Source organism: Taudactylus pleione, unplaced genomic scaffold (genome assembly GCF_031769625.1).
Source record: "Taudactylus pleione unplaced genomic scaffold, aTauple2 ptg000191l, whole genome shotgun sequence".
NCBI lineage: Eukaryota > Metazoa > Chordata > Amphibia > Anura > Myobatrachidae > Taudactylus > Taudactylus pleione.
Window position 1 is genome coordinate 2,247,729 of NW_028284593.1, and position 25,537 is coordinate 2,273,265.

A 25,537-nucleotide genomic window follows, 5' to 3' on the forward strand; every position below is an offset into this window, starting at 1 on the left:
ATATATAACCATTTAAAAGCCACTACTTTTTTTAATTCTGCCCCAGACATACTGTAAGAGATGGCATGTGATGTTGTCTTAATTCGTCATATTGTTACTTTATCATTATACATTCTGTGTTGTGTAATGATATATCTACATATGGTGACAATTTACTTTCTTACACCGTACAGTAGGAGATAGGAAACCACACAGGTCATCATGATTGAGTGGCCATGAACAAACTTTTCTCCTTGTGGGTTGTGCGTATTCTGATATTAACTCAGAGCCCACAGACCACTATATACAGATAGAGGTGTTTTATTGCAGCAGTTAGCTTGTCACTATGTACAATGTAGAGATCATTATCCACCTTTTTACACTGAATGGAATGGTTGTAGCTGTGACATAAGCACCATAAAATGCAGAGTGTGCACTGAAGTCTGGGCCTCATTCAGACCCGGTCGCAAGCGCTGAGCGCTCGCAACCGGGTCGATGGTGGCCCAGAGCGCATGTGCACGACGGAGCCGACTCCGGGTCTCGCACCAAAGGGGGCGTGCTGTCGAGTGACAGCACACCCCATTTGGTGGGCGGGCCGGGGGGGTGGCTGCCCAGACGGAGGCGTTCCCATGGGAACGCCTACCGTTTGGGGGCGGCCCCACTGACATCACAAGTGATGTCAGTGGGAGAGCTTTCGGCTCTGTTAGAGCCGAAAGCTCTTTGGGGCTTGGGGCCACGAGACCCTACCACAAGGGTCTCGTCGTAAGCCTGATGGTCGCGATGGTCTTGACCATCGCGACCATCATCATGGCCGCTCACATTAGCTGTGGGGGCCGCTCCATAAAAAAAAAAGACGCCCTGATTCAGAGCGAGCGCTCTGTCAGAGCGTCCGTCTCTGAATCAGGGCCTCTGTTCCATATGTAGCTTTCTGTAGTACCTCCTAACATATATTATGTTTTCTGTATAGATCAGCAAGGCTCTATAAGTAATATGGAAACTTCAAAAGCCAGTAATCGGGACTCTGGCGCTGGTATTCTGAGCGCCAGCTTCCCGACCGCCGGCATGGTAACTACATCCCAAATAGATCATGCAGCTTATTAGATAATGTAGCAACAATTAACATTGTACCTACGTATAGATGATGATGATAATGATAGAGACCGTGGAATATCTGGAAGTTTTTCCTCACCACCACTTAGGGGGTCATTCAGACCCGCTCGCGAGCGGCAGTACGCTCGCAAGCGGGTCGATGTTCCCCACTGCGCATGCGCACGACGGAGGGAGCTCCGTCGTGCGCATGCGCGAGACCCGGGGAGCGACGGGCTTTCCATCTCTCCGGGTCTCGCACCAAAGGGGGCGTGCTGTCGATGTTGATTGACAGCACGCCCCCTTTGGTGGGCATGCCTGCCAGACGGAGGCGTTCCCATGGGAACGCCTACCGTCTCAAGCCGGCCCCACTGACATCACTAGTGATGTCAGTGGGAGTGATTTTGGCTCTGATAGAGCCAAAATCACTCCTGGGCTTGCGGCAGCGAGACCCTACCGCAGGGTCTCCGTCGCAAGCCCGATGGTCGCGATGGTCAAGACCATCGCGACCATCATCATGGACGCTCGCATAAGCTGTGGGTGGTAACCCATAGCTATGTGAGCGTCCTTGAGGACGCTCCAAAATAAGGTAGGAGGGCCCTGATTCAGAGCGAGCGCTCTGGTCAGAGCGTTCAGCTCTGAATCAGGCCCTTAGTCCAATTAATCTGAATTGATTTGTTAGCAAGATTCGTATTTATTTCAAAGGTTAGTACTTTATTTTATTAGGCTGTGGAATATGGAACTAGTGCAGTGGTTCCCAAACTTTTTGAATGACAGCACCCTAGAGCATCAGAATTGTTTTCACGGCACCCCTAAGGCAAAAGTCTGTTATTGCGAAATTCAGAAAAAAATGTAGTGAAATAGTACAGTGATGTAAATTGTGCTGACCTGTCATCCTTAGGTTTGGTTATATAGTGGTGGACAGGTTTGTGCTTCTTTTTGTCCACATATCTAAATTAGATTGACCATAAAGAATTTCATTTGGTGCTGGACCACCAACCTGAGGCACCCCTGCAAGTGTCCCGAGGCACCCCAGGGTGCCACGGCACACAGTTTGGGAACCACTGAAACTGAACTAGTGTATTTAGTAAAAGATTGTAGTAAAGAGGGCAAATTCTAACTTAACAGGCTGCAGGGCTGTTCTTTAAAATTGCCTTTTAAAGTTCTAAAATATTCTGCTTGCCAAGCCTGATTTGCAAAAAGGCTGTGTACTTTACCTGTTATTTTTGCATAAGTAAACAATGTGTAATACCATTTTTAAATGATATTTGCCCAATTAATATATCTATAATTTTTTAATAAATGTGCCTCTGGGAGTACCTTCAGCTTATTGTAACCCTGCGTATTGCCACCAGTTATTGCAGAGCTTTACCAACAACAGGGGGAGATAGGGAAATTTGAGTTAGGGGCAATAAGGTAAATTGAGAGCCTTGTCTCTGTTTTCCCCTTAGACAGAACTGCTTAGGCAAGGTTCTCGTATTTCCTCATTGGAGGGACAGCCCCGAGTATCCTAGTAACAATTTTCTGCTTTTGCATCTTTTCAAAATGCATTTCTGATGGGGGGAATGTCAGTATTTAAAAAAAAAAAGTTCAAGGGAAATCGTAAGATGAGTCTTATCTTATGCTGGTCGTACTAGTGTATGGCCAGCATATCTCTCCTGTGTGACCTCATTACCAAGCTGCCTGTAGCCTGGTTGGCGCAGCTGGTGCTTGCCTCTTGCCTGTACAGGGTTACAGTTGCAGAGCAGGTAACAGAACTGCCACTTTCATTTTGTCTTCTCCTTTTCCATATTTTTGCGAAATTGTGACTTGATTCCGCAAGGAACGCAATTCTGCTTATGCGCACGCACCGCAGTTGCTAATATTAGTGGTGCTATTGCGTACACTGCCTGACATAAGGACGCCCACTTCCCCTTATTCACATACGTATACTAGTACAACATAGCGAAATAATCGGTAACAGCGAGTAACATCTGACCCATACTCACAGTTAAGGCAGGGTCAGACCTCACTCAGAAATTGCTAACTTCTGCCCACGCTAATTTTGCACGCCCATGCAACAGCATGGAGACGCACTGGCACGACTGCATTTGCACGGTCACCCGCCCCCCCCCCATCACCACCCACAAACGACACTTCCTGTCAGTCACTCTGCCATGGGTCTGCGTAGCCTCTGCGCACGCAGTTCTGACCACAGCGTCTGTCTCACGCTCTGCGATGAATGCACAGTGGGAATTGACCGATTGCGTGCGTATCCGTAACTGCGTTCCTTGCTGAATCAGGCCCTTATTTTACTACCAGACAACAGATATGCACTATTAAAATCAAATAAAGTCCCTTCTTCAAGCTTTACCTGCCACTATATAGCCAATATTAATCAGTCAAACCGAGTCAGATATTGTCATACAATCTTCAAGAGGATAAACGTTAGTGGAACCTCAAAAGACATATTGGGGCCGATGCAGAGTTTAACAGTAGATGTCCTTCAGTGCTCCTGCATCGGGTGCATGTATGCAGTTGTAAGCATCTCTGTGGTTGGATCGCCCCAGTATGATTGGATTCATAGCTATCATTATTAGTGCGCACTCTCACCAACCCTACCATTCGTGTAAAAGATCCGTCTGGAAACCGTCGCTGTTCCGCTTTCACAGAACTCTACATTACACACAATTAAATTGACTTGTCCTCTCTGAACTGAAATGATATTGATAACCTCAGATGTTCAGTATATACACTACCCAATTACCTGTTTTTATTGGAATGATTATATGTCCTAAAGTTCATCAAAGGTGACTTTTTTTAAAATAAGTTTCCTTAAGTGCCAGCATGCTCTGGAAGCCATGGACATACTAGAGCTGGTAGTGCTAAAAGTTCTGGCATTCTTAACCATTTTAAGGTGCACTCGGCATGCTGGGACTTATAGTAGTATACAACAGGAGAATGAACCTTTAAACCTTTTTTTTAAATGTATTAACACAAACCAGTGCAGCAGCACTAGTGTTATCACCACTGGCCAAGGGCATTGCAGCAGCACTAGTGTTATCACCACTGGCCAAGGGCATTGCAGCAGCGCTAGTGTTATCACCACTGGCCAAGGGCATTGCAGCAGCGCTAGTGATATCACCACTGGCCAAGGGCATTGCAGCAGCACTAGTGTTATCACCACTGGCCAAGGGCATTGCAGCAGCACTAGTGTTATCACCACTGGCCAAGGGCATTGCAGCAGCACTATTGTTATCACCACTGGGTGAATTGTACTTTTGCCAGCGTGTATTTTACAAGGGGAGAACGGCAGCAACAGATATGCCTTGTATGTGGCTGCTTCCCTCCTACATTAATACTTACTGCACTCACGCTACGCAAGCAAGTCCATTCCCTCCCTCATTCTGGATCATGTTCTGCAATGAATATATGTGTATCAGTCTGGATACAGTATACATACAGTACGGAAAATCACATTCACTTTTCATCCAACTCTACATGATCCTCACAATACTCAGATTTTGTTCTACTTGAATTCCTGTCATGGCATGAACATTTTACATATATTATACATTTCTGACTGCTAGTTCACCTTATATTTGACATTTTACTACTCACTAAAGATAATTGTGCTGATGGTTTACAGTGATTGTTAACAACACTATTACACAATAACGCAAACTTCCTCATATTGTTTTCTCATGCAGATGGTTGAGCTGAGTACAGTTTTTCTGTTGGCAGCAATTATTCTACTTGTTGTAATTCTGTTCATTGTTCTACACGGTCAACGACGTGGCTATACCAAAATTATCCTTCACGAGGTCCGAGTCAGAATCAAAGATTTCTTCATGAATCAGACCAAGGAACAAAGAATATTGCAGTATGTGCTGGAGAATGCAGTGCGCGGAGACCCACATAGCGTAATTGATCATATTGACAAATACTGCAACCAAAAGGAGTGGGCCATGAATGTGGGAGATCAAAAGGGTAAGTCTATGAAAATGCTATGTTAATAGAAATAGAAAAGTAGCAACATTGGGGGGAATTCTATTAACTTACCCCCACACGCGAGGGGGACAATCTGCCCTTGCGACGACGTGTAAATTACGGCATTGGAACTCGCCCCGCCTTTGTTGCGGGGACAAGCACCAGACCCCCAAAAATCCACAAGACTAGCGGTACCGTAAGTGCATCTAGCTGCACTTACTTGCGGGGGCATGAACATCGCTACTAATTGAATTCCCCCCATTATTGTGTTTAGAAAGAATGATTTGCTGAATGTGATTTGTGTGTAAACCGCCTAGAATTTATAACACAGTGGAAAGGAAATGTCCTTCTTATTGGTATTATCCTCTAAACTTGATTAGTTAGATGTTCATCTTAATGATTACAAATGTGTGACATTCACTACTATGTTAGCTGCACTAAAACACAGCACTACAAGTGTTAATATTTATGTTATATGGCACAAGCTGTGAACAACACAAGGAAAAGCTGGGACAGTGCCCCCTATGCATCAGCTAATTGCAGTGTGGTGGTTTGGGATGGGAAACCAGCCTGGGAATCTTCTGGAAGTGGCCCAAGATAGGGGTGCAGGGTCTGGGGAAGGGGGGATCATTAACTATACTTGGTGTACAGAGAATTTAAGGTTGGCGAGTATGTGCTGTACTGGGGACATCATACTGATCTGTCTTTACAATACTTGTGGCATAAGCCTGAAATAGTATATCATGTGACCTAATAGTCTTTTGACTGGTTGCCCGTATATGAAATACAGTGTTGGTGTCTACAGACTGATGTGTATCCTAGGTATTTGGACTCACCAGTATGTGAGGTATTAAAGGCTGCAAATAGGTCAGTTTAAGCGGCCACTATATGTGATGTAGGAGATGTATCAAACTTTCTAAAAAGAAAAAATGTAAAAGTTGTCCATAGCAACCAATCAGCTTCTAGCATCATTATCATTTATCAAGTACAGTCTATAAAAATGACAGTGAGAAGCAAGACGCATGCGCAGACCACTGATCGCTTAATTGTGTAAGCATCGGTCTTGCGTCAGTCTCTGAATCGGGCCCATGGTATGCCGACCTGATAATACTGCATTTTAAAAGTGTTGGATTTATAACTTCGCATTTATAACTTTGTACAGCCGACATGGTTAGTGTCACAGTCTGTATTTGTGAGCACAGACCTGGGACCACAGAGGAGAGACAGGAGAAGGTGAGTAGAGCAGTTCAGGGGACAGTATTAGAAGATGGATCACTGAAATTATTAAAAAAAAAAAAAAAGGGGGAAAATCTGTAAACTAAACTGACCAGAGATGGCAGAAAAGCAGCAAGAAGGGGGAATGCTGTACTGAGATATAGGAGTGATTGTTAAAGAAGGAGAAACCGTCACTAGCATACAGTATAATTGGCTAGTCAGTCAGCTACTAATGTAATCAGTCTCTGTTACTAGATTATAATTGGTCATCTTCTAATATACTGTGTATAGGCAGTCAGTTACTAAATTATAGTCTGATGTAAAAGTCAATCAGGTTAGTACTGTATGTAGTTAGCCAGTTGAGTATTATCCATCTTTTGACTTTGCAACCAGTAATATAGCAGTAGGCTGCCAGTGCTAGCCAGCTAGTAAACAGGAGGGTGAAGTGGAAAATAGGCAGTAGCTAAACTACTGGGAGTAAAGGGTAAGACATTGATCAGGACACAATGAAATGTAGGGAGTAGCTCACAGCAGTCAGTGGGACAAAGGAATATGTCCTTCAGTGGTGATCCAAAAGCCTGAGCGGGGCATACAGGAATGGACTTCACATGCCAAGTACGCTACAGATCAAGCTGGAGGCCATCATTGTACAGTGACTGGTTTTGAGATAAATGATAGCACCGCCCTCACACACACACACACACACACACACACAAGTATAAGCCTGGAGAAGCATTAATAACTAGAGATGAGCGGTTCGGTTTCAGCTCAGTTATGTTCGGATCTAAAAGCCGAATGTTACTGGCTATCCGGCGTCACATGTGTTGGATAGCCAGTATGTGAGATCCACAAGTTGGTGAGAAGAACTGAGTCAAAACCGAACTGCTCATCGTAAACGTAAGTGAAAACATGAACATCACGCCATATATGCTTGTTGAACATATCATTTCAAAACCATTAGCATCAATATGGTTGGTCACCTCCTTTGCTGCTCTGACAACCTCTATTCATCTGGGAAAGATTTTCGCTACATTTTGGAACATAGAGCCTGATTCAGACCCGCTCGCTCGCGTGCGCATGCACATGATGGAGCCGGCTCTGTCGTGCGCATGTGCGAGACCCGGATAGCGACGGGCAAGCCTCGTACCAAAGGGGGCGTACTGTCGATGTTGAGTGACAGCACGCCCCCTTTGGTGGGCGGGCCGGGGGCGTGGCTGCCCAGAAGGAGGCGTTCCCATGGGAACGCCTACCGTCTGGGGCCGGCCCCACTGACATCACAAGTGATGTCAGTGGGAGTGCTTTCGGCTCTGTCTGACCCGAAAGCACTCTTGGGCTTGCGGCAACGAGACCCTACCACAAGGGTCTCGTCGCAAGCCCGATGGTCTTGACCATCGCGACCATCATCATGGCCGCTCGCTGTAGGTGGTCACCCACAGCTATGCGAGCGGCCAGGAGGAAGTTCTGCAAAACCAGAGGGCCGGCCCTGATTCAGAGCGAGCGCTATGTCAGAGTGTCCGGCTCTGAATCAGGCCCATAGTTCAGGCCAGGCCAACAACAGTGTCCGACCTCACTAATGTTCTTGTGGCTGAATGGATGGAAATGATAGGATCCCTTCAGCCACAGGAACATTAGTAAGGTTGTTTGGCGATATGACCTGGCCTGTTACAGTTAGTCCCAAAAATGTTTAATTGGGTTGAGGTCGATTGCTCTACAGCAGGGATGGGGAACCTCAGGCCCGGGGGCCGTATAATGCCCCCGGAACCATTTGGTCTGGCCCTCTGAGCTTTTTTTTCTGCTAGCCTCATCTGGCTAGCAGGGTGCCTAGAATGGCACCCTGCAGCCAGAATCTATGCAGCAGTGCCGCCTGGAGCACTCTTAGGACGCTTCAGACTGTCACATCGCTGCCCTTACAGCTCCCCGGGGCATCCTCAGGATGATCCAGGCATTGATGTAATCACTGACGATTGTGGCCTCACCCCCATGTGACATCACATGGAGGGGGTGTGGCCTGCACCAGGTCCGCGAGTAATATTTATCAAAATGTCACTCGGCAGAAAAAAGGTTCCCCCACCCCTACTCTACAGGGTAGTCAATTTCTTCCATTGCAAATTCTGCAAACAATATATAATTTCTGGACCTCTCTTTGTGCACAGGGGCATTGTCATTCTGAAACCGCATAGAGCCATCCCAAAACTACTGACACAAAGGGCGGTATTCAATTGTTATAGCGCGCCTGATCTCACGTCTGAAGTGATGGGAGATCGCGGGGTGCTATTCAATTTTTGCAGATTTTCGTGATGATCGTACCCATAGTGGTTGGGCTTAGCCGGGTAAGACAGCTAGCCCAGCCAAAGTGCTGGGTGCGATCGCGAAAAGTGCTGTTTGGGCGCCCAAATAGGTCAGTTTTTGCCCATTTCAGCTCACACCCACATGGGGCTACGAGCCGAAATGATGCGCCTGCAGCTGATCACGCCAGACAAGAACATCAATTGATTAGCTCCTGTCGGGCGCATAAGGGGGCGATACAATTGAATACCGCCCAAAGTTGGAAACACAGGGCCTGATTCAGCAAGAATCGCTATTCTGCTAGAATGCATGCACCGCAGTTGCTAATATTAGCGGTGAAATGCAAATGTTTGCAATCGCATTGCGATCACTGCTTACCATAAGGACTCCCACTTCAGCTTACACATAACTGAATACTTGGGCAACATAGTGAAATAATCGGAAACCTAGAGTAACATCGGACCCATACGCACAGTTAAGGCAGGTCAGACTTCACTCAGGAATTGCTAACATCAGGTCATGCTATGAGGCCTCACGCCTGCGTTTACCCGACCACCCTCTCCCCCCGAACTCCCACCCCCCGGCACCCACCACAATCGGCACTTCCTGTCAATCGCTGTGCTCGAGGTCTGCGTAGCCTCTGAAAACGTATTTCCCACCGCAATTGCTAGTTTGGGCACGCGCACTGCGATGCATGCGCAATGTGAATTAATCGACCAATTGCGTGCGTCTTGGCAACTGCGATACTTGCTGAATCAGGCCCACAGTTCTCTTCTAGAGTATCATTGTTTGCTGTAGCATTAAGATTTCCCTTCACTGTAACTAAGGAACCAAGGGCCTGATTCAGACCCGCTCGCGAGCGCTGATCGCTCGCAAGTGGGTCTATGGTGCCCTAGTGCGCATGCGCACGGCTGAGGGAGCTCCGTCGTGCGCATCACTAGTGATGTCAGTGGGAGTGCTTTTGGCTATGATAGAGCCAAAAGCACTGCTGGGCTTGCGTCGCAAGCCCGATGGTCGCGATGGTCTTGACCATCGCGACCATCTTTTTGGCCGCTCGCATAAGCTGTGGGTGGTCACCCACAGCTTTGCGAGCGGCCAGGAGGCCGCTCCAATTTTAGGTTGGAGGGCCCTGATTCAGAGCGTCCGGCTCTGAATCAGGCCCCAAGACCAACCATTAAGCAGTCCCAGAGCTTAATTCCTCAATCACTTAACTTTACAGTTAGTAGTACGCTGGCATAAAGTTTTCTCCTAGCATCTGTCAAACCCAGAATCATATGTCAGTCTACTAAGTGGTGAAACATAATTAACCACACCAGAGAACACGTTTCTAGTGCTCCAGAGCCCAATGACGATGTGCTGTACACCACTGTAGTTAACTTTTGGCATTTCACATGGTGAGTCTTTCCTTTGCAGCTTAGGCCCTTATTCAATTTGAGGCGAAAAGCCGTTTTCGCGTGTTTTTGGCGGAAACTTTTCGCCAATGACGTAATTTTGCCAGGCGGAAAAGTATCGCCGTATTCAATTTGAAAGACTTTCCGCCTAGGCGGAAAGTCAATGCAATGTAATAGGCGAAAAAGTTTCGCCTATGAATAGCAGGCGGAAAAAAGTGCAGAATTGGGGTTTTGGGGTGCAACGTTGCGGGAACTCCCGTGCAGCCTTCAGACAGTCCACCAAAGGTAAACTGTATCAAAAATTTAAAAAAAAAAAAAAAACACTCAACACCCCAAAAAATCAGTTTGAATTTGGGGACAAAACTAGCGAACTTGACTCTGGGGGGGTCCCCAAGTATGCCCCAAGTGTTTTTTTTTTTTTTTCATTGCAGGGGCTTGCATCAGGTGGATTTTTCACGTTTTTTTTTTTTAAACTTTAGCAACTTTAAAATATGCTGGGCCCCATTTTCAAGTACCCCAAATTTGATGGGATAAGTTATTTTCTGCAAAAAAAACCTTCAGAATACTATTCTTCACCACTTATACAAAAACGCTATTTAGCAGCTATTAACCCCGTTTAAAAACACCAAATACCTTCAGCAAGTCAAATCGGGGGGTACCATAGCTAACCCCCATGTCAGAACATCTTTTGGGGGGTGTCAGGCTGATTTCCCCAAATCTGACAGTACTTTCTGCTTGTTTGTGTCACCGGGTTCCGTTTTCGCTTACTTTCAAATTGAATATGGGGATACGCGGGCATGCGCGCAATACTTTTCCGCCTGCAAAACAGGTGAAATAGGTAAAGTCCGGGAGGCGAAAAAGTATTGTGGGTCCACTCAAATTGAATACGGCTCTAAGCTGTTGTTGCTCCTAGACCAGTGTTTCTGTGGTCTAGAAGCCAATCCTCATGGAACCTTTGCAGTGCATGTTTTCCAGATCATATAGGTAGGGCACAGGTGTGTTAATTGACTAACAATAGTTCTATAGGCGGTACTAATTATTCCTGAGGATACCTTGAAAACATGCACTGTTGGGGTTCATGAAGGACAAACGTGAAGTGTAACAGCTGTCCGGGTCAGATCTAGCAGGGAAGAAATTTAATGTACTGACTTGCTGGGAGGGATCCATCCTATGACAGTGTCACGTTGAATGTCATTGTGTTCTTTAGTATGACGCGTTCTCCTGCTAATGTTTGAATATGGAGATTGCATGGCTATATGCCAGATTTTATATACCTGTTAGTGATGGGTGTGGCTGCAATAACCAAACACACTAATTAAAAGGTTATCCACATATTTTGGCCATGTAGTTACTGTTCAACTACTGTTTGTATCTTCGCAACTATATTAGTATGTATGTGTTTTAATTGTGTATTTGTTATAATGTGTATACAGAATAGGAAGAGTTTATATTTGTCATTTGTAAAGCAGACGAGGATAGCAGAAATAATATTTTCTTCATTCTCTGTTACACCAACAGGTAATTATCTAATACCTACCCAACAGCACTTCTCACTTCTTTTCAAGACTGTAAAAAGATGTGCTATATTTTATTGCTATTAAAGTTTTATGCACTGTTAGTTTAAAAAAAATAATAATGTTTTTTTGTAATGTGAGGTTATTGGAAGATTGATTCCAGTCACTGATCAAATCTCTATTATCCCTACATATTCAATCTGTGTTTGCAGTTTAGCTTAAAGCTGGGTAGACGCTTGAAAGTCGCGGCAATCTAGCGACTGCCCAATACGATATAACATTATATTGTGTCCGCGTACACACTACACGATCTGCCATGCAATGACCTGATATATTGTGCTTGGGGGAACATTACCAGACCACATTGTGCATTGCAGCATCCCATCTGACGTGCAGCACAGAACGATGCGCGTAAAAGACAGATTGGGAGTACACACACTACACAATGGTTGTGCAGAGGGAATGGGTATGAAATACGAGTGTCTCAATCCTGACTACAGAAGCCAGACAGGACAAGATCCCCACTAGGGCTGGTAAGTACCTAACCCCACCCCACCCCCCCCCCTCCGCCTCCTAATCCTCCTTTATTGGTGCCTATCCCTCTTACTTCCAGGGTGATGCATAACCCTAAATCCCCCCCCACCACCTCCAGAGGTGTGTAAACCTAACCCTCCCTTCCCACACCCTAATCCTAACCTCCCCCCAGTGGTGCCTAACCCCTCCTCCCCCTAGCCTAACCCACCCTGGGGGGTGCCTAAACCTAACCCTCCCCATGACGTCCTTCTATATTCCGGCGTCGAGATTAAGATAGGCGTCTTCATTTCAACGCCTATCTTAAGTCCCCCATCTGGCTTTGGTTGTCGGGATATAGACAGGCGGCATGTAGTCCGCCAGTCTATTAACTACATCCCGTGCAGAGTGGTTGAAGGTACCATGGTTACGCGGCATATTGTGTAGTGTGTACCCAGAGTATTAGAGTCACACAGGACTTAAACAGGAGGTGCAGGGCCGGCTCCAGGTGTTCCAGCACCCTGTGCGAGAAATGTTGGAGCACCACCCCCAAGTGAGTCTAAATCTAAAATACCCCTCCCTGCACCCTAATCCTAACACCCCCCCCCCCAATGTCTAACCCCTAACCGTCCCCCTAACGCCCAATACTTAACTTGCCGGCGGTCGGGATTCTGGTGCCGGGATTCCGACGCTGTCGGGATTTCAGCCATTAGCATCCCGCATGCCGAGATGTTGACTACACTCCCTTCAGCCAGCCCCACTCAGTTCAGCAAATGACCACTGAAGTGTGAAGTCACTTATACACAGTGCTTCTCCTCAGCCAGAACTCAGGGCCTGATTCAGAGCCGGACGCTATTTGCGCTCGCTCGTATTTAAATTGAGCGCTCGCTCTTTGCGGTCTGTTGACGCCTCTATGTCTGAACGAGTGAACGAAACATGCGCTCGCTATTTTGTAAGGACGCCCCCTGGCCGCTCGTATCCTACGTCATCTCCGCTATTTATTAGATTAATCGAGTACATCGAAAGGCGTCTGAACTGCTCGCAGTGCTTGTGGTTGGATTTTCCTACCGCAATCATGCGAACAGTTCAGGCTAAGAGACAATCAAGTGACGTGGCCGATGACTCTGCTTTGTTAATTATGCACACCATTAAAACGCCCGTTTTGACCGTTTGGCACACCTGCGTTCGGATCTCCACTCCCCGTTTTCAAGCACCTTCCCCTGTTACCACCCACAAACTCCTCATCCTGTCACTCAAATTAGCAGGCACTCGCTATTTTGCGAACACACGATTTCCGACCGCACTGACTGGTTGGCGCATGCGCATTACGATCCATACGCATGCGCAGATGTGCGAACATCGCTCGGAGCGAACGAGCTGCCACTTACGAGCGGCTCTGAATCAGGCCCTCGGTCCCCCTTTCCCACTCCAGCCACTGTTAAGTCCCCACCACCAACAGCTCAGTAAATGCACATGCACTGAAGTCAACATCTGTCAGGGGCACGGCTTCTTAGCTAGCCCCCCTCCCCACCTGCTGTAACTCATACTACATACTACTCTCTCCAGTCCTTGCTTACCACCTCTTCTCTGGCTCTGCCACCCTGTATATTCATCCCAGATTCCCCCCCCCACCCCACCCCACCCCACCCCATGATCTCTCGGCATGCAGCGCCGCCACCTGCGTTCTCACTGTCTGCATGCTGCGGAGTTGAGTGACTAGCTCTCTCCTCTTCTAAGTTCTACCATACCAGACCACTGAGACCAGTACCGCACCCACCCCGCCCACCTCCACACTGTCACACACTCCCACCACACCCCATTTCTCAGCACCGCCACCTGCTCACTGTCTGTGAGTGACTAGCTCGCTCCTCTTCTTCTTCTACCATACCCGGCTGCCGCACCCCACCACACTCACAGCCTGCCAGTGCCTGCTGCCTGCAGCCAGCCCATGAGTAAAAAAACAGAAGTGTGTTTTTTGTTTTTTTTTACTCATGGGCTGGCAGCAGGCATGGATAGGCAGGCTGTGAGTGTATAATAACAGTTGTGACTATTGATAGGTGTCAAGGACACATTATGTGATCCCCATATTAACCCTATGAAAGATCACATGGGATAAGGTCAGACGGATAGAACTCTTATAGACACGTGCAATATAAGAACTACCAGAGTTTTTTGTATACCGAGCAAACACCAACAGCAGAGATTATTATTCGTGTATGGTGCTATTTAGGAAGTGTGGGAACACTACATTTATATATTATATGGTACATGCACCACGGATATTATTAACAATACCGATTATTGTATGAATATGTAGGAGCGCTGCTTTCAAGTTCTTTTCAGAACTACATTTTAAAACACTTATTTTCCATTCTTTTTCACTGTCTATTTGTATTTTAACTAATTTTCGCTATTTTTGTATGTTATAATCGGAAGATATCAGTATTTTACTATTTAATTAATAAAAGTTATATTTTATTATATATGATTCAGTGCACCATCCTGTGACATTTCATTTGCTCTTTTTCTTCTCCTTGTAATCACAATCATATGTCCATGGTTGCACCCCCTTAATAATAGTATTCATATAAAAAAAATAGGGGTCATCTATAGTTTCCCTATAGTGGAGAAACATATATCCTGTGCGACTGGAACATTGCCGGTGATGCCTTGTAGAAAGCAGAGGGTAACTGGAGAGAGAGGGTGATGGGGAGATAGTGACGCAGGGGAGAGGCAGAGGGTGACGGGGAGAGGCAGTGGGTGATGCTAGGGTGAAGGTGACAGGGAGAGGCAGTGGGTGATGCCAGGGATAGTGTCAGGGAGAGGTAGTGGGTGACTCCGGGGATAGGGTCTTGACCATCGCAACCATCAACCTGCCGGTCACTAAAGCTGTGGGTGGTCACCCACAGCCTAGCGAGCGGCCAGGAGGCCGGCTCAGAAAATAGAAGCGGCCGCCCTCATTCAGAGCGAGCACTCGCATTTTGCGAGCGGCTCTGAAAGAGATCCTAAGACATAACAGTGTGTGATTACTAATAAGCAATTAGCTGTGATAAGTGATATACTGAAACGGAACGACACAGACAACGGTTGTTTTGTTGAACATATATTTTAAAACACTTTACTATTTTTCATTCTTTTTTTCATGTTCTTTCGTTTTATATTTCACCTATTTTAACTTATAAGATTGATATATTTAATACGCACCAATAAAGTTAAAACTTTTAAATTATATTTTTGTGGTCGCTAGTGCACCATCAAAACTACTTGACTTTCTCTTCTTATTTTTGTGATTATATGTAAAAATTGAGTAGTGGGCAGCACCTCATAGAAGCCATATAACTATACGGTAGAGACATGTAACTACAGATTTGAGCTATTTTGAGATAAGGACCATTGAAGATAGTAGTTATGATAAAGACACTGGTGCAGGATTCATCTCTGTCTTGATATATACACATAAAATGTTATGCAGTCGGGAAGCCGGCGGACCTAATCCCGACAGCCGGCTTCCCGACTGTCATATCCTGGCAAGGGTCTAAAGACAGGCGGCGATATGCCGATGCCTGTCATTAGACAAACGCCGGGAACCCGACACCCGCCATCCCGATCGAAGGGACACCGAGTGCTGATAGCTGCGGGGGGGGTGAGGGTTAGGATTTAGGGCACCCCCCCCGGGAGGTTAGGTTTAGAATAGGGGAAGGGGGAGGTTAGCGTTAGGCACCCCCCCGGGGGACTTAGGTTTAGGCGGCGGGGAAGAGGGGGTTAGGTTTAGGCACTTAGAGGGGGCATTAGGGTTAGGCACTGGGGGGGTTAAGATTAGGCACCCCTAAGGGAGGGTTAGGGGGTAGATATAGGTTAGTATATACTTACCTTTTGACAATCTGGATTTCCTCCTCTGCTGGGATGCTGCTGTCGGGATTCCAACCGCCGGGCATGGGTCCGACGGTAAATCATACCGATTCCCATAAAATGACAGTCTCAATAAAACCGTGCTCTCCAATTGTTGATACTTTAAGACCCGCACCTTCTAATCCAAACAAAAGGTATAATTTCTTCCTGCCAGTATTCATAGTATATCGACAAAATATTCACACCCAGTGAAAATAATATCAATAGTTGAAATGGTGCAGACAGGGTCTCCTTCCTTTCACCACAGATGGGAAGTGACAGTCAGGAAATATCACTCCTGGGGAGTCCCCCTCTAGTAATGTATGTACTTTGTTTATTATCTGCGACCTTCCTCCTGGTCATTAAGCCACGCACATAACAGGTCAGCTCACAAATCCCCATCAAACACTCACTCCAACTCGTTTCGCTTGGTTTGGTCTTTTTCAAGTTTGAATGTGGCTGCCTGTGCCAGTGCAACTGCGGCAAAACTAAGTTACTGACTGACACATTCTTGACACGCCAGTGTCTGGTTATCCACCCACTGTTACCACCAAAAAACACCCACTGATATTGCCTCTCTCTGCATCCATTTTCGTTCTGAGTCTTTCTGTGGCAACCACCTGGCCAAGCGATGGCTCCTACCCTCTTGGATGAGGGGGGGCTGAACGTGCTGCAGTCGACAGGCACGACACCTGTGCAAAGGATCTGGCAGGCTCTGGGACCGACACATGCGCACAAGCAGCGTCCACCGTCCCATCGCCTTTTCAATCTGGAACCAGCACATGCGCACAAACAGCAGTGGGACTGGCACATGCGCATAAATACAGGGTTCTAGGGACTGCATCAGCTGCAGCCCCATGAAGCCGGGTAGGGCTGCAGGAAAGGTAGAGGAGGGGCTTCCTATTGGAAGTGCTTTCTCTGATATTGGCAGAAAACACCTTCCCCTCAGACTGCCTGACGTGTGAGTGATTTGCAGCCTCTAGGTAAATTCCATCACTGATCAGGACGCATGCCGCAGTGTGACTCATTCGCAGACTTAAAACATTGGGCGGCATCCGCATGGGGCGTATCTGCCCCTTGGCCAGGATGGCACTCGCCAGGGGCGCCGGTCAATTTGGGTCACTGTCCCAACCTCTGCTCACCCATCTGGAGAAAGTCACCCGAAGTAACGTCCTGTGGCAGAGCCTGCCTTCGTGTCGGGCATTACTCTGAGTCGCCTGCTGTTTGGCTTCAGCCTCCTCACCGCCTAATGGAGCCTGAGCGGGGAACTGGAGGAAACAGGAGGGTGTTTTATAATATATATATGTGTGTATGTATATATCTATACATATATGTGCGTGTGTATGTATAGATCTATACAGATGTGTCCACATACTGTACACCTTTGCTCAAAGCACGCTAAACAGCCCCATTGGTTCCCACAGACTTTGCGATTTAACTGCGCCAAGCGACCTGCCATATACTTTTTCACAAAATGGGTCTTATTTGTATCATTAATATGACAAAAAGTACACAGACTACTGGCGCTGACATTTCATGTACATGTAGCTTCTGTCATTTTTGTTTTTATATTAAATTTATGTTTTATATTTTTTTTAAAGGTGTAGTAGGGAGAATATTTGGGGGCGCCAGTCTCTTACTTTGCCAGGGGCGCTCTGACTCCTGGATACACCCCTGCATCGACACTGCGTGCTCCTCTGACCCAAAATCTCTAAGAGGCTTGTTTGTTTAGATTGCCAGGTGCTACCATGACTATGGCACAGCTTGATGAAACATTGGCAGATACAGAGAGATGTTGGTCTGGATATGTGGGAAAAGACATAATCGGCTATGGGCAACTGTGGACAAAATAAATTCTGGACTGGTGAAATGCGTGTCATTGCGTGTTTAACCACTTGCCTGAGGTGTTTGCATCATTTGCCACCATGCCAGGCAGTGCGTTAACTGACCGTCGCAAACAATACGACCTGTCAGTAACATACAGTGGGTGGCTGTTGGAACATAATCTTCCTGCAGCCGCGAGTAGCTGAGGGACCTCAAATCCCCTCTGCACCCCCCCGCAGTGTCTGCTTTGCTGCTGTTCACTGCTGATCGGTGAGCACGACAGGGACCCCCACTTGGCTGCTGCAGAGAGGAGCAGCCGCCAGGGAAATGTAAATTCACTACCCTTAAGCCCCTCAGTGTGTACCTCAGAGGAGCAGCCGCTGGGGACATGAAAGTCGCGATGTCTGAACATCGATGGCCAATATACTAAAAATCGATGTTCATTATGTGTTCAATCATTACAAAAAACTACAATTTCCGAGTGGTTTGTGGGGGGGGAAATCGCAAGTTAAGTGGTTTAAGCTGTTCTGAAGACTTAAAATTGCATCAGCATCTTACATTTTACTGATGGTATCTGATACATGTTCCTAGCAATCTGTTCATCAGATGTATGATATTCCTCTTTCCTTTTTAATTATATTCATACTTGTCATTGCAGGCCTAATCGTGGACGACATAGTGAAAGAGACAGATCCAAGTGTGTTGCTGGAGCTGGGCACTTACTGCGGGTACTCATCTGTCCGGATAGCCCGACTCCTAAAGCCTGAAGCCCGTTTCTTTACTGTGGAGTTTAACCCAGAATATGCTGCTATTGCCAAACAGATGATCGAATTTGCTGGCCTTAAAGACAAGGTATTCTGTATGACAAACTTCTACAAGATATCTAAGTAACCTACTTTATCTATTTAAGCAGTGCTGATCTACCTCTGTAATGTGTCTCTTCAAATCTCACACACACCAGATGTATTGTCTAGAAGTAAAATAGTTTGTATATTTCCAGTAGTTTGTTAAATAATCATTGATATTCCTAGTGCTTACAATGTTAGCCGTTAAATATTTAAGACAATTGCAATTTAACAAGTAAATTCACTAATACCCATTAGTATAAAATCCACCTTGCTATGGGTTGGTAATGCTGCTTATTGAATGTGCCTCTTGTTTAGGTGCTGTAGATTGTCGTTTTTTTGGGGGGGGGGTTTAATCGGAAACTATGTTTAGCGAAGCTGCTGTGAATTTTCTACTGAAGTCTTATTATAAAGCAAAATGTGATGGGGCTGAGTTTCCTAGAAAAGTATTGAGAAGGTGCTCTGTAGTGCCTAGTTTTCTGGATCACTGCAGACTCAAGCAGGATTACTGATATAAGACAAAAAGGTAAGGAGGGCTAATTGTTATAGGGCATTATTTGTTGTGCAGGAGAATGAAGCTATTTCCACTCTAAAAAAGGGTGTAAACTTTGATGGTCTTACAGGATCTAGTCTTTTTTTCTTTTAATGAGTCTTATTTTCTTTTTTTAATAAATTATATAATTTATTATTATATATTTATTGATTTTCAGTTGAACAATGAGTCTTCTTTTCTAGATATTTTTCATTTTCTACTTTTATTAAGAGTGGAGGGTAGGTGTGCACCTTATGTGAGCTTGACATACCATCCTGTAAATGACCTCCAGTGTGCTCAGTTTGTAGATAGAAGCTAGTAGGATTAATGGAATCAGCTCTGGTAATGTGTGCAGTACCCTCAGAAATGCCAAAACCAACTGCAAAAGTAGGCACATCCCCATGTCTTGTGATGCTGCTAACAGAATATCTCATTATCTTCACATTGTTTAACAGAAGGTGCGCTTTTCTCCAAACGATGGGCTTTTTTTTCTCATGAATATAGTGACATTCACTGCAGCAAGATATTATTTTTCAGTTTTAAATTAGTTTCTTTTTAAAGCCACAGAGTAATGTAAACAGATGAAAGAACAAGTATTTCACGCAGCTGTATGTCCTCCGGCTAGGATATGGATCCTGTTTCACTGTAACTTTTTGTACATGGTTTTTTCCAACATCCACCCTTGTTGTTCATGAATCATACAGATGCGTAGTCATGCATCATTGTACTGTGTTCTTTAGTGTAACAGGTGAAATGAAGCAATATTTTTTATAATTACTCATCCTTAAATTCCTGTAAATGTGGGTTCAGTACGGGATGTCGACACTCACTATGTGGACAGTGAGTATGTTGACCAGACAAAGCCGGTGCCGGGATCCCGACGCAGGTGTAATGCTACTTAGACTAAAGCATATTAACTCTGGAAGATATCACTTTAAACTTGCCAGTAAGTGTAGATCTAGTTTAGCTAAATTCTAAGGGGTAAATTTACTAAGGTGAGAGTTTTTAGAAGTGGAGATGTTGCCCATAGCAATCAATTAAATTCTAGCTATTCTATTCTAGAAGGTGATGGGTAAATCTGAACCAAATGCAACCTTTAACCCAGGCTTAATTTGAGGCCAGATTCTAACTGAATCCTAAATACTAACTGTAACTTAGCCCGAGTTCTATCATAAAAATAAATTGACTGCGCAGTCAACATTTTATTAATTATTTATTACCAGTTATTTATATAGCGCACTAATATTCTGCAGGGCTTTACAGAGCACATTTGCCATTCACATCAGTCCCTGTCCCAACAGAGCTTACAATCTATATTCCATACCACATACTCGCACACATACACACTAGGTTTAATTTTCGTTGAGAGCCAACTAACCTACCAGTACATGTAGTCCCACAGATCTAAAAAAAAAACCAACAACACCCAATTTATATATATATATATATATATATATATATATATATATATATATATATATTGTGACAGGATCACCAGAGATGGCAATGGTGAGCCATGGATTCCGTGTGGCGTTGGAGGGATCCACCCACACAGGGTAGTTAAAAAAAGTTTTGCCACACTTAAGGGCTGCCTTGTGGAGAGAGTCCAGGTGTGGGCTGATGAGAAGGTAGACCACTCAGGCTGCCATCGGAGACAGTCTAAGTGGGACTGTGGCAGCCAGAGAGCCCAATGAGGCTAAGCCAAACCATTGGGGGCCAGGGGGCCTGAGTCTAGACCTAGGCAGGGAGGACCACAAACCTCTCAGACTGTGTGATGTTGAAACAACTAAGCTGCAGGCTAAGGAAGCCAGTGTCCATACCTGCAGGAGACAGGGAGGACCACAAGAGAAACTTTGTGTGAAAGCTAGGCCGGAGCCTGTGATAGACTCTGAAGGAAGCAGAGAAAGACTGTGGACTTTGTTTGCAGACTAGCTGCCCAAGGTTAGTCAGGGGCGAAGAAGTGAGTCAGTGACCTAAACGGGGGCTAGGCGTTTGTTATTTTCTGTTCTTTTGTGTTGCACCATTTCATGCTGGAAGTAAAGCACCATTTTAATTTATTATTTACCCAAAAGCTGTATTGAATCCTGATTGAGCACCTTAGACACTGCACAACTGACACCCATCTACCAGCTAATTACCCCAAGTCATCACAATATATAATATATGCTAAAACCTGGTGTCAACCCGGGTCTCGGCTTGAAACCTGTGTTCAGTGTCCCAGGCTGGACCCGGGATTTTGCCGGAAAAGCGTTTAGTATTACTTAACCAGTGGTGTTGGTTTATTGTGTAAGTGTAGTAGGTACAGCTGTGTTCAGTGTACACTGGTAATGGAGCATAGCTGGGTACTATCAGACTATTATCTGGAGGACTACTGCGCCCAGCACAATTCACTTGCGCATTACAGTGACAGTCTACTCTGTTATCCGGTCATACCCAGCCTGCTGTCACACTGATGCTCTGCTAATAATCATGTCACAAATACACTACAGCTGCCTGAATGGACTTTATACATGTGTATCTTCTTTGATTATATCTCATATGCCAAGACCTTTGTATCTGTGTATCCTTACAAAAATGGCATACATAATATAGTCAGGTCTGCAGACATAAATATCTAGCCTGCATGGGCACTATTTATGCGATAACCCTACCGTATAAGGTATTTCATTAACCAGCAGTTTGTTGATGTTGTAGAGTGTCAAGTGTTACAGTGGGGGTCTACATTGTTTTTGTTTTTTATTATTATATTATTAATATTATTGTTGTTGGGTTTTTTTGTAAGCTAAATGATTTAATTGCTTTGCAGCTTTTATATTTTTTTGTATATTCCATTTTTGAGATCTGAACATAACTGAGTAAAACCGAACCGCTCATCTCCACTTTGAAGTTATAAATAGATGTTATTGACCTAATTCAGTCATTACAAAAAAAACATTTGAGCGGTTTTTGGAAAAAAATATTAGCCAGTTAAGTGTTTAACACAGCCCAGTGCAAACAATAAATCAGAGTGAGGAGTGGCTACTGGACTGCGCAGACTCCTCTGCCTTATGTTGCAGGTAGACACTTATTTAGCAACAAACTTTTACAGATGCAAGGAATGATCCTACCTTGTGTGTGCCACATTCACCGATCAGCCATAGCATTAAAATGGAATGGTTTTGAAATACAGACAGTCGGGATCCTGGCGGTCAGATTCTCAACGCCAGAATCCCGACAGGGTTAACATACCAACACTTATGGGTCGGTATGCTAACCCTCTTTGTTGCCTAACACTAACCCTCCCACTAGTGCCCTACTCCGCACCCTAAACCTAACCACCCCCCCAACACCCCGTTACTTACCTTCGGTATTCCGGTGGTCAGGATGACGGCGCCAGGCTTCTGACCGGCGTCAGGATTTCCGTGCCGGTAATAGTAGCGTCGGTATCCAGACCGCCGGGATGCCGAACGCATACCCATTAAAACCACTGACAGTTGAAGTGAATAACATTTATTATCTCGTTACAATGGCACCTGTCATATGGTTGGATATATTTGGCAGCAAGTGAATACTCAGTTTCTGAAGTTGATGTGTTGGAAATAGGAAAAATGGGAAAGCGTAAAGATCTGAGCGACTTTGATTTGTGCCAAATTGTGATGGCTAGATGACTGGGTCAGAGCATCTTCAAAACTGCATGTCTTTATGGGGTGTTCCCTGTATTCAAAACAGAAAAGTTGTCCAAGGAAGGACAACCGGTGACCTTCGACCATGATATGGGTGCCCAAAGCTCAATGATGCTTGTGGGGAGTGAAGGCTAGCCCATCTGGTCCTATGCTGCAGAAGAACTACTGTAGCACAAATTACTGAAAAAGTTAATGCTGGCAGGTGGTTTTAATGTTCTTGTTGATCGGTATATATTTACATGTGATGTCCTGTATTACTATCCAGCCTGTGGTAAAGTAATCTATTACTTTATTTATAGGTGCAAATATTAGAAGGCGACACACAGGACATTATCCCTCAGCTGAAGAAGAAATATGAAGTGGATACACTGGATTTTGTGTTTGTGGATCACTGGAAGGACAAATACACTACAGATACCAAACTTCTAGAGGTAAGTGGGGCACTAGCCTTATACTGAAGAACAAGCTAAACATTGAGAGATGCTTTTGATGTATGTTGTTCTTTTATTTAAAAGGTTGTCACATAGGTCTGCAACACCGGGGAGTATAGCATAGATAACAAAGATGAAATAACGCAGGTAGAAAAGGGCACACTGGAAGCATAACAACATAAAACAACTATAAAGTAGAAGCATAAACACAGCATCCAGTGTATGTAATAAAAGATGGCTTACAGATATTGCGTTGAATAGCCTCATTTGGCTCATCACAAACTTTGCTGCGCCGTGCAACGTTTTTTTTCTGAAAATATGCATCTGAATCTGCTACTTTATACCAATTCTTTTGCGGTATAAACACTAATGCACAGGTTGGTCCGCAAGGCTGTGTTCGCACGCACCCGCTCGCTGCGAAAATATGCTAATGAATGCAATCACATGGCAACCGCAGCTCTATACCAAGATGCCCACTACTGTATAAAGCCGCCCACTTCCCATGACATACATCCGCAAGTCAGTGATAACATCGGTAACATAGAGTAAAAGCGGACCCATACGCACAGTTGTGGTTAACCATGACCTGCCGCATAAACTGCTAAACTTCCTGTCGCCAACTAGATCTCTGGCTACGTATACAATCGCAGGGGCTTAATTATGCACGCCCCAGTAACGGCGTTCAAATACACAGGCACGACTGCGTACCACCAACCACCCCCTCCAACCCCCAAATGGTCACTTCCTGTCAATCACTGTGTAATGGGACTACGTGCTTACTGCGATTGCTTCCCGATCGCAGCAGCCGGTTCGCGCATGCGCACTGCGATGCATGCGTAGAATGCAAATATAGGCCGGCTGCGTGCGAACGCAGCCTTGCGAACCAACCTGAATCGGGCCCTTAGTACACTTTTAGCAAAATGACTCAAAATTCAGGAAAAAGTCTGCAATCTAGGTATGACAGGTTTTATATACGAGTGACTTGTCCACACAGGTACCAATTCCTTTGCGACAAAATAATACTAATCCTAAGTACTTTGGGCCTGATTCAGAGATGGACGCTAATGCAATTTTCACGCAGTTCAAGTGACTGTTTGCCATTGCGTGTGCGCAGCGATCGCATTGCAATTACGGACGCACAGAAGATCCGATCACAAAGTGACTAACAGGTAGTCAGCATTTGGGGGTGGTAACGGGGAGTGGTCAGAAAAACGCAGGTGTGTATCTCCATTTAAACGCCGTTACATAGGCGTGCATAAATTAGCCACTGTGAGTGCATGCTCAGCTCTGCGTGTCAGAAGAGCTCACATGGCTGCGGCAGGTCAGACCCGATGTCCGTCGATGTTACCGATACTTACGTGAGTATGAGTCGTCACACGCAGGTAAGAAGGCAGCAGTGGGCATCTTTATGCTCGGGTGATCTTTGGTAACTTTAGCATATTTTCACTGCTGTGCTGCGTATGAAATTGCGGATGCAATCGCATTAGCGTCCATCTCTGAATCAGGCTCTTTGTAAACTTGGCCTGCTTCAGAGCCGGACGCTATTTGCGCTCGCTCGTTCAGAAAAAGGGCCCGGATATTTAAATTGAGCGCTCGCTCTTTGCGGTCTGTTGACGCCTCTATGTCTGAGCGAGCGAACGAAACGTGCTTTCGCTATTTTGTAAAGACGCCCCCTGGCCGCTCGCATCCTACGTCATCTCCGCTATTTATTTGATTAATCGAGTACATCGAAAGGCATCTGAACTGCTCGCAGTGCTTGTGGTAGGATTTTCCTACCGCAATCATGCGAACAGTTCAGGCTAAGAAACAACCAAGTGGTTGATGACGCTGCTTTGTTAATTATGCACACCCTTAAAATTCCCGTTTTGACCATTTGGCACGCCTGCGTTCGGATCACCACTCACTGTTTTCAAGCACCTTCCCCTGTTACCACCCACAAACGCCTAATCCTGTCACTCAAATTAGCAGGCACTCGCTATTTTGCGAGCGTTCGATTTTCGACCGCAATGACTGGTTGGCGCATGTGCATTACGACCCATGCGCATGCGCAGATGTGCGAACATCGCTCGGAGCGAACGAGCGGCCGCTTACGAGAGGCTCTGAATCAGGCCCTCTATTCGCTATATGGTTCACTATTAGCAAATGAAGATGCACAAATTCTGGAAATCTCTACCGGTGCCCTAACCAAGCCATATGGCACAAAAATGCTAGATCTACTCTTCTGTAGGGAACATGCAGGGACAAGCACTCACAGGTAGACAGGATGGGGGCAAACAAGAATGTAAGTGGAAGACTGGCTCTTCTTATGAGAATTTACAATGAAAAGGTAAGGGGCTCAAACGAGAGGGTGACATAGAGTAAGCATGGCTAGTGGGGGAGGAGTTATTTGTCGGACTAGTAAGTTT

At 45.5% G+C, this 25,537-nt stretch overlaps 1 protein-coding gene across 3 annotated transcripts in view; it reads left to right on the plus strand.

Annotated features, from left to right (window-relative positions):
• The window catches only part of LOC148519301 (catechol O-methyltransferase-like), a 41,371-nt gene that overhangs the window by 5,064 nt on the left and 10,770 nt on the right, over nt 1–25,537 (plus strand). For 2 of the 3 annotated variants that reach the window (XM_088476711.1, XM_088476709.1), the window contains exons 2-4: nt 4,755–5,034; nt 18,321–18,514; nt 23,001–23,132. In XM_088476711.1, coding sequence (XP_088332837.1) covers nt 4,755–5,034; nt 18,321–18,514; nt 23,001–23,132 — 606 coding nt within the window. Of the gene's footprint in view, nt 1–4,748; nt 5,035–18,320; nt 18,515–23,000; nt 23,133–25,537 lie in introns of those variants that run through there. The other variant, XM_088476710.1, reaches the window with a different exon arrangement.